The following is a 12,534-nucleotide window of genomic DNA, read 5'->3' as shown; positions in this document are numbered from 1 at the left end:
CAATGCACGGGCCTTACACATTGCACATTTTGGTGCAACAATAATTCTCAAAATCATCATTTAAAGCTGTTTGTTTTGCCAGTTTTATCATGTTTTTTCATCCTTCGACCTTGGATGAATTAAAAGAGAACATTTACTCTAAGAAACCTTCATGGCAACATGGATAAACTATTATTATTAGCTTTAGGCATTGCCTGAAATGCTGAAAGTTCCAACAAGCTCAATGCAACCAATTAGTGTGTTTTTATTTTGTTGTTTGTTTAGCCGGTTCAATAATCCCACTAAGGCTAATTTAATACTGTTCCAGCTTGTTTATGACACGTTTTGTGCAGGGAAGGTGGTCTTGTGAAGGAGACAGTCATATACCGACAATACTTATTATCTCTGTAGGCTCGCTAACTTCATATATTGTTGTCAACGTATGCTTAGGGAAAGCCCTGGGGGTATCATTCCGGGTCTGAGGAGAGCTAGTCAGCGGAATTCCCCCTTCTTCTTCGCCCATCTGGTTTGGAACATAAACGGCATGATTTATAGACAAATATTCACACGTCACACATGGAGACATAATGAATGCTGGAAATCCAAATGCATCAACCAAACTGGTGCTGAGCTGCATGCATGCATGCCTCATACAGAGATGCTACAGGCTATAAAGACAGATGCAGACAGACTGAGAAATGCACATACCATAGCAAACAGAGACGTGAAAGAATATAAAAGAATGTGTGTAAAACACAACAACCTAGTGTTGGAGCATGTAAAGACACTTCCTTACGATTATCAGCGCTTACAAACACAGCTTCTGTGTAGCTTTATGTTTGTAGCTTCATTTGCATGTGTTTTGCAATGTTATTTAAAAAGATGGAGACGATATGATTCGTGTTTGGCATGAATGAGAGAATGTGTAGTGTTAGATTTGCTTTTTGAGGAACTGATTTTCTTGTCTCATACACTCTTTCCTTCTTGACGCACGGACATTGCTCTGGATTTTCCTGAAACCCTGTCTCTCTCTCTCTCTCTCTTTCTCTCTCGTCCCTTTCCCCGCAGGCTGCTTTGTTTGTCCTCTTATCCACGGCATCGGTTTCTCTTAAACACTCGTCACACACAACAAAAACAGGTTGGGTCGTTCCCACCGCAAGACTGCGAGAGCAAACAAACACGTATACAATAAAATTCTGCGTGAAGAAAGGAACAAGGCAACACGGACGATTGATTTTGCGAGAGCGAGGGACAGAGTGAAAGTGAGGGAGGGAGGGAAAAAATAAAAGGAGGGAAAACGCGCACACAAACACACAAAGGGTGGAAAAATAACTCAGGGACAACAAATGCTCTCTGTGGCACATTCTGCTGCAAACACACACCCACCCAAAAAAAAAAAGGGCCAAGGGGACAAATTCATCTCCACCCTTTTGGCAGGTAATGTGGGAAATCTGGATTGCAAAGGGGCAGCTACTGTATGTACATCTACTGAGAAGGAGCATCTGTTGCAGGATTGTTGGAAGAGAAACAGAGAGGCATGTTTTTTAGGTTCCTAAACCATGTCTGCCTGGACCTCGTGGGAGCATCACCGCTGCATTGTAGCGTAACAGGATGAAGAGGTGTGTGTGTGTTTGGAGGGAAGGGGGAACAGAAATGGGACATGCCAGGCTGTGAGAGGGTTTGTCCTCCTGATTGTTTACAGCTGAGGTGGCTAGTGTGTGTCTGGCACAGTTAATGTTTAATGGCTAGGCGAAAAGGAGCATAAGGAGGGTGGGTGACTTTGAACAGCTGGGGAACAATCCTCTGACAAGTGTGTTGTGGTAAGAGCAAAAATATACTGAAAAAAAGGGGGCCCATCGTTCAAAACACAAGGGCCAAGTCAGAGGACCACACAAAGGCAAGGGAGGAGTGCTGGCAGTCTTTGAAGTATATCCGAGGAGGGGTCGAGGCTCTTTTTGCCCCATTGTGGAGACCACATGGGAAAGCCATGTGAGGCTGTCATGGACACTTTGTGTGAGGTAGATTTGGGTGCTGAGACATTTATCAGCGTTTAAAAGGGAACTTCATGACAACACCAATGGTTTTTTTTTTTTTTGCATTTTTCAAGAGGAGGCAGGTGGGAGTCAATCAGGTCAGTCAGGTGAATTAGATGTCAGTGCATCATTTGTTTTGCTGCCTAAAATATTTTAATTGCATCAAATGGTAATAGCCTGGAGTATTGCTCATTATTAACACAACACAATGCACACTATGCCCAGTAAACTCACCCCAGTCTCAGGATGTGCAGTCCAAGCCAGTTCTGTCGTGGCCCACTTTGTGTCCATCAACGTCTCTGAAAAACGGAAGCAGAAAGAAAACAACACAATCAAACAAGGAAGAAAAAAAGAGATCAGTAGAACTTTCAGTTGTTTTACAACAATCTCATAAAACTTGCAAAATGATCCAAGGAGCAGATACGAGGCTCTGACCAAAGCTGCTTTCAGAAAACTGTGTGAATAAAGGACAGAAAGTACAAGCTCACAACTAACTGAATTGATTTAGACAAAGGAGTACTTTATGTGCAAGTGAGTATGTGTGGGTGTGTGTGAGTGAATGTATTATAGATGAAACACGAGACAGACAAAGGTCCAGATAGGTGATCAGTGAGGTATTGTGTGATATTTTACTGTTGCTCCTCATTAAGCTAATTAGTCCCAATTAGGTGTTTCCCTTAAACAAAGCTCTCACTGCGAAACAGTTCCGCTTCCCACAGAACACGTGACACACAGACACACACTTGATAAGATATAGACACAGTTGTAAAACTCAAGATATACAACCCAACAGAATACTTGAATGGAGAGCAGGGGCAATAAATTTCGGTGTCACAAAAGAGGAGCTCTCGAGTGGAACAGAGGTCGGTAAACTTCAATAGGATTCGTTTTGCGTCAATACTTGAAGGCACTTCAGTTTAGAGCATTCTTAGACGTATCTATATGCCACACACGGAGGATTTCACACACAAAAACATCAACAAATGGCTCGCGCAAGTTGTGGTGGACAGAGATCTCCCCTGCAAAACCGTTTTTGCTCTCCACTTTCCACTTTCTTGTTTCTGCTGGCAGAAATGGGAGCTTTGCGAGAGCGTGGAAGGAAGACTATAAATGTCGAGTCTTTTACTACCTGGCGCTCAAGGCATGATGTGCAGCCACCGTTATTATCTCAACCGCTGTGCTGTTCTACAAGATAGTGAAAGATGATGAAACGGTGCAGCCAGCGAGTGCTTGGTCATCAAAGGAAGTTTCCTTTTTTGGCTTGCTAACTAATTGTAAATAGGTCCTAGGTATAAGTACAATACTATAACTCAAGGATTTTTACCACACATCAAGCAACTGCTACATTCAGGCAAACAAAAAGAACTTCAAGCCCCTGGTGAATTATATCTAACTTTGTCCAAGTGTTATGCTCTTACAATGGGGAAGTCCAACTCATTTTCACCCCCGCAGACTTTGACTGAAAAAGGTCTAAAACTGTCACCATGAGCCAAATCAAAGCCTTTATCATAAGTGATTCCTTTTGCTTGGCGGGTTTGCAATATTCTCAATGTGTTTCCAGTGTTAAAGCAGGGAACTCATGAACGTGGTGTTTGCTAAGAGCTCCCTTTGTAACCAGATGTAGCCACATGTGAGCAACTGAGGGCCTGCTTGTGTTTTCTCAGAGAATGGGCCAGCACTCACTAGCTGCAGGACTTCCTGTGACTCATACTGTGACAGTGTGTGATTTGGGACCTCTTACTGACAGCCGTGCAGGTAGGTAAGCCGGTGAGGTGAAAATTATATATGTTTGCCGCCTGGTATTTATTATTACAAGTCGGCCTTGTGTTTGATGCGCTCGCTTGTCATTAGAGCTGGCCTCGCTGAAAATGACAGCACGGCAAAACGCAAAGACGAACGGGGAGGGAAGGAGGGGGATGCGGGGATGAAGCAGAAGGGACGTGAAGTGAAAGAGAGATAGATATGCAAAGCGCAAACAGACACACCTGTCCAGCCTGACTCAGTGGTCGGGACAGCAGATGATTCGAGACCGCACACTCATCGATGAACCCCTCCTTTCTCGCTGCATCTGCATTGTTTGATCTGGCCGGGGGTTGTGTTTTGTGTGCGTGCATAACTGTGTGCTTGCAAGTCTGTGTCAGAGGACAATTGTATGTGTGTGTATTTGGTGCAAAGTCCTCCATTGTGCCCAAAGTGGAGCACCAATCCTGAGTCAATGGGCCAGAGCAAAAGTGGTGAATGACCCTGACCTAACCCGGCCGCTCCCTCTCTGTCAGTGTATGTGTGTCAGGATGTGTGTGTGTGTGTGTGTGGGTGCCTGCCATGCTCTGTCCACTATATTGCTGTGATTTTAAATACCACACCTGGCATTACAAGCACATTGCAAGAATAAAGCCTGCACTGAAAGTCCAAGCATCTTAAAATCATCTAATACACGGACAAAAAAAATCTAATAAAGTGTGTTGTTCATGTGCAAAGCAGACTCGTACAGATAATAAAGGACAAGATTGAGGCAGAAGGAACCAGATTATAGAGCAAAAGGTATTCTGTAAAGGAAACAAGCCCTGAAAGCTTAGAAGACTATAATGGCAGCACGACTTAAGGGCCCGAGTGAGACAAAAGAAAAATAAATGGAAAGAAAACCAGAAGGACAAGTCGGTTAAGAAAAAAACAAATCTCAATTAGACTCTGAGATGATTTCTAAACACACTGAGTGCACTGGTTTGCCCTCTATGCATTTCATTTTACTCTTTCAAATCTTGTAAATTGAGATAGGGGGAAATTGAAGGGAGCAAACAAAGGAAATCAGGCAAACGAACATGCAAATTGGCTGCTGTAAATCACACACGTGGTGAGAGCGAGGCATCGATGGGTCACAAACAGAGAGGCACAAGGCTTCACTTTTCTCACACTTTCTCCTTTTTTCAATCTCTTTCTCAACCAATTCTCCCAGCTTGTTATGTTTCTTCTATTTGTCCCACTTTTCTCTCCTACTTCAACTAAAAAAAATTGTTTTTTTTTAAATCTCCTTCTCTTTTCTCTGCCTTCGACGCCAATATCTGCAGCCGTGCTCCTGTGTTCTTGCTGCACAGTGATGAATGTGACGTGCGCTGTTCAGGGGGGTGTTTTTCAACCCCCTGTTGCTCACAAAGACTTTTCAATTAGCGAGTCACTGTTTGAGTAACCTAAGGATTGCTTTAGTAAAGTGTTATTTATGGTAGAGGTCAAATGCACCGGGGATTATCATAAAAACCATGGGGGGAAAAAAACGGCTGTGACATTTGTTTTCTCTGTGTCCTCTGACTGTGTGAGAAAAATTGTAGGAATACAAACAGGCTTGGAGAGATCGCACTCTGGCAAATAAATGCACACACACACACACACACACACACACATACATGCAAACAGACACGCATGCAAAGCCAAACCCCTACACTCTAATCCTGTAATGACAGGGCAGGCCTAATAACAGGGGAGGGCACTGAAGCGTTCGTCCTTATGGCCGCATCCAACGTACGAGCACGCACACACGCACACGCATACACAGAGTTACAAGCCTCTTAAAATATTTCTTTGTTCAAACAAGCAGACTTCTTAAAAGAAAGAAAAAAGAGAAGGAGAAAAGCAGGAAAAGAGAAGAAAGGCTATTATTGAGAGGGAGGAATGCGCAGTCGTTTTCAGGGTGAAGGCTGCAGGTCACAGGGAGCACACAGGTGAGTGATTTAGCTCAGGTCTTGCTTTGAGCTTCTGAGTGTGGATGTCTTTGGTATGTGTGATTCTCCAAAATTCAGACAGCAGTCACCAAACTAATATTTTTAATGAAATGTTCTTTTCCCACCTTGACAATCAAGCCGACTAAGTTCTCTGCTATTAGTGCAAAACAAAACGGCTTCACCTTAGAAATGACCACTAACTTGTGTGTTAATGAAACGTGATGAAAGCAAGATTTTGCGTCCGGGAAAACCCATAATAACGTAAATATAAACTCAACTCCAAACCCTAATGACTCCCTTCCCATAATCCTTTGCTCGGGGCTTCTTCAGTAGTTAATTATCTTCTCCCCACCTCTCCTCTGAGTTGCTTTTGTTGTTGTTTTTTTTGTATCTTTTTTTTTGCAGTCGAAGAGACCAAGCACATGGCAACCTGGCATGGGGTAGCCACTCCATTAAAATACTATGCCGTCTGGTTGCCAAACACTTGAGCCTCTGTTTAGCCACTGAAACAGTGGAAAGTGTCAACACTGAGAGCGAGGACCCCACACTCAACTTATTAGCGCTATTAGCCTGATTGCTTTGTGCGCTATCTTTGTTGGCTCCACTTTTGTCATCCAGTGCGAGGCTGAGGCAGAGAAAGAGGAAGCGGGGCAGGAAAAAAAGGAAAGCGGGAGGAGAGATGCTATTCAAATTCAAATCGTCCGAGCAGTCTTTTCTGCCTTTGTGCGAGGCCAGAGGGCGATGATTAGGAGAAGTCCCCTCCATTTTATAGCCAGACCTCCCCTTCAGCATCCCCACACCCCCACTCCCCCTGTGCGCACGCACACACACACAACACACACACAGTCACGGTAATTGGTTGCTGCAACATGGACAAGCCAAGGAGTTGATTCCTCTGTGGAATTCCTGAAGGGACTCGCCTCCCATGACAACAACCCCCCCACCTCCCATTAGCACAAATACACACACAGACACACACACATACTTCATCCTACTACTGCAGTCAGTCATCACACAATGGCTGTCACAAAAGAGGTGTGTCCTGCCTGTATGCTAACAGGGAATGCTGCTGGAGCTTCATGAGTAAGTTGTCTTTACCTCTCTGTCGCTTTCTCTTATTTATTTATTAAATATAGTTTTTTCCATCACTGGAAACGTCAAATTAAATTAAATCTTTGCTCTATGAATACGTGGCTGCGACCTTGCCCTCGGTTACCTTCCCCTCATCAAGCGATATCTCAAGGCTGAATACCTTTTTTGTGCATTGGGAGGGGGGGGGGTTGAACGTCTGTCTGCTTAGCCCACCTTGTCTCCGGAGGCAATGTCTGTCAAGCATCTCTTACCTGTCGACACTTTTGTGATAAATAAACAAAAAACAAACAGCTTTTTTTTCTTTTTGCTGTGAGATGCTTTTAGAGAGCAGAGCTGAGCAAAGTGGTTGAAATGGAAAAAGAAAGGGCTTTGATCGCAGCAAGGAGGATGCAAGCTAGCGAAGCTGAGCCAATACATAGGCCTATGTGTCTGTGTGTGTGTGTGTGTGTGTGTGTGTGCCTGCTTCAAACTGAGGAGGGGTATAGCCTCGTTCAGAAGTCTCATCTAGTTCCTGTCCTGTCAGTGGAACCGGCTTCTTTGTCTTAACCCACCGACCCCTCCTTCGCTGTCTTTCTCTCTCTCACTCACTCATTCCTTCTGTCCTTCTCTCATCTGTCTCCTTCCCTCTCTTCACCCCTCCCTCCCCCCTTTTACTTCTAATTACTAACCGCAGAGGATCTGACGAACAGGTAGCCCTCAGGGCAGCTGTCTACAAAACCAGGTGTGCCTTTACGGGTGGGAACACATGTTTGTCAGTACGTGTGCGTGTCTGAGTGAATAAGTGCATGTGTGTACGTTGGGCCTTAGTTTGACTCACAGAATTTCTGTTTAGCTTACTGCATAGTTGTGTGGCATTCTGACTGAGTTAATTACTACACAACCCAGTTAACTGTTAATATAACTGGTTTTCTGGGAATGCTTGAAATCCCCCTCTCCTCACCTTAACCAACCCGAGCCTGAGACCCAGCACTCGCAGGAGCCGACACTGTGCCGCGGTTTTATTGGACGGCTCTGTGTTTTGCCTGCTTTTGAATAAGTCGCAGCACCTTCATCAGCAGTACTGACAACATAATACGTACCCACTCAAACACGCACATTCACAGTTGGGGGTGAGTCATTAGCGCTTGTTTTATTGGCTGACACAAGCACTTCGGATTGCCTTCAAAATCCAATGCTGCTAAGATTTAATGGAGGTCCTTCATAGTGAGAGTATCAGCATTTCATTAGGAGAGCGACCTCGGCTTTGTTACGGCGCCTCGACCTGATCAATTATTCTTTTTATTGTTCTGAAAATATGAGTAGTCACAATAAGATCACATATCACATTACTTGGCTTTGTAGCTTATGCTTACAACTTCCATTTCCCATACTGCTTTTGTTTCATAACATCCGCTTATTGCTTTCTTCCTCTCGCTCTGCCTTACCACTGAATATAAACACTGCCTAGTCATATTCATATACTAGTGTATGAAGCAGTATATGAGCAGATACAAGCTTCCACAACACTGCAGAGGCAATAGCGCAGTTTTCAGGGTGTTTTTTTATAGTGTTTTCACAGTGATGCATCCTGTGTGACACAAAACTTACTCGAATTCATCCCCTACTGAAATATTCCCGCGGAGGAGTCATTCCAGCCACTGTGGATTTACCACACGGAGATGTCTGGCCTTGTCTTTTGAAATCTGAATATAGCTCTCTGTGATTTTTCTTACTCATTATTGAAAAAAAAAAAAGCATTACATCATGTACCATGCTCAGATCAGCTGAAACAGAACAGCACTTTTTACATTTACAGTTAAACTATCACGTACTTTGGCAAAAATGTCAAGAGGCAAATAGATAATTAAGGCTTCAGTAATGTTTTGTTGTAATCATCATTTTTAAGGTTTGGTGTAATATTTATCATTTACAACCTGCTCTGGAAAGGGCGTGTGCTTCGTTTGCAAATGATTACTTTAAGGGCATCAGGTCTGGCTTTGTTTAAAAACCAGCAGGAAATGGGCGCAAAACCAGATTTCTGTAGAAATGATTGGTGTTTACATCACCCAACATGGAAACTATTGCCTCAAACTTTACCATAGATGAAGTATTTTTTTTGCTTACAGCCCTTCCTGGAAATTAATCGCCCCACTCTCCTTCTAGATTTTACAACATTTTATATTTAACTCTAAGACTTTAAAAAAAAAAATGCTGACAATTAACAGTGTTTAAGCAGAGCCCTCTAGTCCTGAATTAGATGGCTGAATGAATGCGAGCACTGGGTGAACTGCGCAGCGTGTGCCTCTGCGTGAGACGCTTAGATGCCATCATCAGATTTCCTGGCAAATGACTCAGCCGGCTGCAACTTAAAAATACAAGTTAGCGAGTAGCAGGTTTGCTTTTACCTCAAAGGCGTGCATATGGAAATGTGGCTCTCCTTATCAAACTCTGTGGGAATTTGGATGTGCGCTTTTCGTTGTTTTCATGCGAGTGAGGCCGCTGGAGCGGAGTAATTTGTCTTTTTGCATCTGCGTGGTTGTGTATGATGGAGTGTGCGTTCGTCGCTACAGCTGTTGATTTCATTTAGTGTTTACCCCACACTCCCTCTGAGGGGGCAGCAATACCTGGTATACGATTCATATTCAAAACGCTATATAGCACAACTGCAACCCGAATTAGATTGATTTACTAGACTGTAAAACAAATACACTGCATACTCATGTGCATGAACACGAGCAGCAACGCATGTCAAACTTCTATAAAAAGACTTCTTTTGATACAGATACAGATCTTCTAGCATGTGCACCTCAATTATTTTTCACTTATTTTTAAACTTCTACTGTGTAATGCACAGATTTTTTTCACCAAGGCTTCCTTTTTGCAAAAGGGTTCAAAGCCTTGCTCAAGGGCACCTCGGCAGCTGTTGTGCAGTTCTGCAAACAGTACAGCATAAAATCATTATTTTACAAATAATTTACCACAATATTTTGAATTGTATAAAGTAAACAGCGGATTATATATATATATATCTATATATATATATATATATATATATATATAGAGGTGCAACGATACACAAAATTCACGGTTCGGTTTGTTATTTTGGTGTCACGGTTCGATAATTTTTTTGATGCAAAAAAATGTTCATGCCTTTTTAATTTGTCATTTATTAAAATTATAAATATATATTTTAACTCAAAAACACAGTTTTTAAATGCAATGTTGCTGAAACAACAAAATAATAAAAAAAATAAATCTATCTGATCGAGAGAGTTTATTACAGAGAAATGGCTCTTTCCAAAATAAAAGCTATACTATACGCTTCTTCTGGGCTATATTCTCAGCAGCATATTAAACATATCAGGTCCCCATGAGGAGAATCATGTGCTAACGGCTGTCTAAATGACTCGGGTAAAGTTAGTAGCATGCGTGCTTGTTGTTTTTGTCTGCGTCCACTAGTCTTTGCACTAGGATGATGTCGGCGTAAATGTGCAGTCATATTCGTTGTGTTCCCACTTGTGCTGTCAGCGTTAATCTCGTTAAAATGACATTAACGCCATAACGCGGCAAATCTCCCTTAACAAGTTACCGCGGATCGCCCCGTGCGTGCAGCTGGACGGCATCAACACGTTAACAAGCTAACTGCGCTAACGCACCAGGTCCCACGAATTGAGCATTGTGTGGCACATCCAACATACTGTTTTACTTTTGTCCATGACGCGCTTACCTTCAGGGTCATACTTCACATGAAAACCAAGATAGTTCCAAAAGCCAGATCTGAATGAGGGTGGGGGAGGTTCAATTTCGGGTAGCGTTGAGGCTTAGCTTCTGTCTTGCTAGCTTGCGCTGCAATCGACAGTGCAGCCTAGGCGGAGTAGTCGAACGCAGATCCACTGAGCGCTCAACACAGACAGTATCGTCAGAAGAAAAGTTGATAAAATAAATAAAAACAATTTGTAGTGTTCGATACATATGCGTACCGAACCGAAAGCACTGTATCGAACAGTCCAATATCAATACGAGTATCGTTGCACCCCTAATATATATATATACATAAATAAAACTTCTTTTTTTTGGTTTAGGTATAAAAATCAGACATTCATCTTTTTGCACTACCTGCCTATGTGTGTCTATCTGTGAGCTGAAGCTCTGGGGGATTTTGGGCATTAGTGGTCTAGGCTAACTGTGACAGGCGAGAGTCAGGGCTCTCTGCTACTTCCACTTAGCATAGCATATCTGGGGCTTTCTCAGCCATCAGTTCAGTCTTATATTTGATCTAATCAATCCCTCAGCACCACAACATTTGTTCAAAAACTGTAATTCACCCCAGATCAAAGCAAAAAGTAGTAGTTTTTGCAGCAATACTGAAATGTTGGAACATATATGCCAGATACAAAAGGGAGCAAAGGAGGGATGATCAGTGGAAAATTAAAGAGAAAAAAAGAAGATGTGTATTGAATTCTTAGCACCTCCCAGTCCTCCACACAAAGTACAAAGAAAAGAACTACTGAACACTGTTTTATGTGAGATATGCAAAAGAGAATTAGGTGGAGTGAGGAAGCAGAATCGGAGGGAACACGGTTTGCTGCTTTGGGTGTGGCCGTTTTTGATTACAAAAAAATAACTCAATGCACATTCATTCATACTGGCATTGCTTAAAAGTCTTAATAGAATTCAGCAAAAATCAGACAGAGAGAATGAGGAAAGGAGGGAGGCAGGAGTCAGGGAAAACTGGGGGAGGGAAGGAGGGGGGAGAGAGGGATGGGAATGCAGAGAAAGGAAGAGATATTCAAAGTAAAGACAAAGCGAGGGGGTGCAAAGAGGAAAAAGATGGGAATGAAAGGCAAAGAGGGGCCAGTAAGGTAACAAAGGGGGTGGGGGGCGGACGGAGAGGAGAGGATGGAGAGCTGCTGCACGCTCTCTTGTATTCCCCACAGCCCCGGCACGTCTTTCTTTGCCACTGTGTCGCTGGCATGCTAACACGCTGTCGCCTTCAGAGACAGTATGTGACTGTGTGCATGTACACAACTGCAGCGTCTTCTGTATGTTTGTGTGCCTGCCTTGAGTGTCTGTGTTTAACATGCAGCCTGATGGGCTCATTGCCCTACTGCTGCCCAGGGAGCCATTGTCTAGTACTTTGCTGCTGTACTTCTCTGTTCTGCTCTCTCCTCCCTGGCCTTCCTCTGCTCCGCTGCCCTTTGCTAACCAAGGCATCCATTCATAACAGCTTGATAGCTGCCCTGGTATCAGTCTGTACAGATGATAGCAGCCCGGTTTCCGAAGCCAAATACCAAACAGCGATAGCAGCAACGTGCCCTTGGGGAATCTATGTGTGGATTTGAGGGGAAGCATTTCATTGGTGCAGAGCAGAGTGTTTGAAATACACCTGTATGAATGAATGTGCATTTGCTTGTATAGGTGGAAGCTGTTGATTATCTGACTGTCACGGGGGTGCTGGAAGCATAAACATACACAAGAGCGTGCACACATGCACACACCTTTTGTTCAATAGGAGATGGGCTATTGTGCTGCCTGTGCAGTCGGATTGTGTGCGAGCAGTTCCCTCACAGCTCTTAATAGCAGTTTTCAGGCAATTTTGTGTGTCAGCAGTGGCTGACTCAACAAACTCAAACACAGGGGAACACAAACCATACACTTACATAATGCTAATGCATACACATTATCGGCAACACATACAAACAGAAAATGAGACATGTTATTAAGACTTATACACATGC

At 43.3% G+C, this 12,534-nt stretch overlaps 1 protein-coding gene across 5 annotated transcripts in view; it reads right to left on the bottom strand.

Annotated features, from left to right (window-relative positions):
- Positions 1-12,534, bottom strand: part of LOC120733844 (ephrin type-B receptor 3-like) — a 59,420-nt gene that overhangs the window by 28,957 nt on the left and 17,929 nt on the right. For all 5 annotated transcript variants that reach the window (XM_040032308.1, XM_040032341.1, XM_040032321.1 and 2 more), the window contains exon 2: positions 2,247-2,311. In XM_040032308.1, the coding sequence (XP_039888242.1) occupies positions 2,247-2,311 (65 nt within the window). The remainder of the gene's footprint in view (positions 1-2,246; positions 2,312-12,534) is intronic.

This window comes from Simochromis diagramma, unplaced genomic scaffold (assembly GCF_900408965.1).
Source record: "Simochromis diagramma unplaced genomic scaffold, fSimDia1.1 OVJJ01000334.1, whole genome shotgun sequence".
Classification (NCBI taxonomy): domain Eukaryota; kingdom Metazoa; phylum Chordata; class Actinopteri; order Cichliformes; family Cichlidae; genus Simochromis; species Simochromis diagramma.
This window is presented reverse-complemented; position numbering and strand designations above follow the sequence as displayed.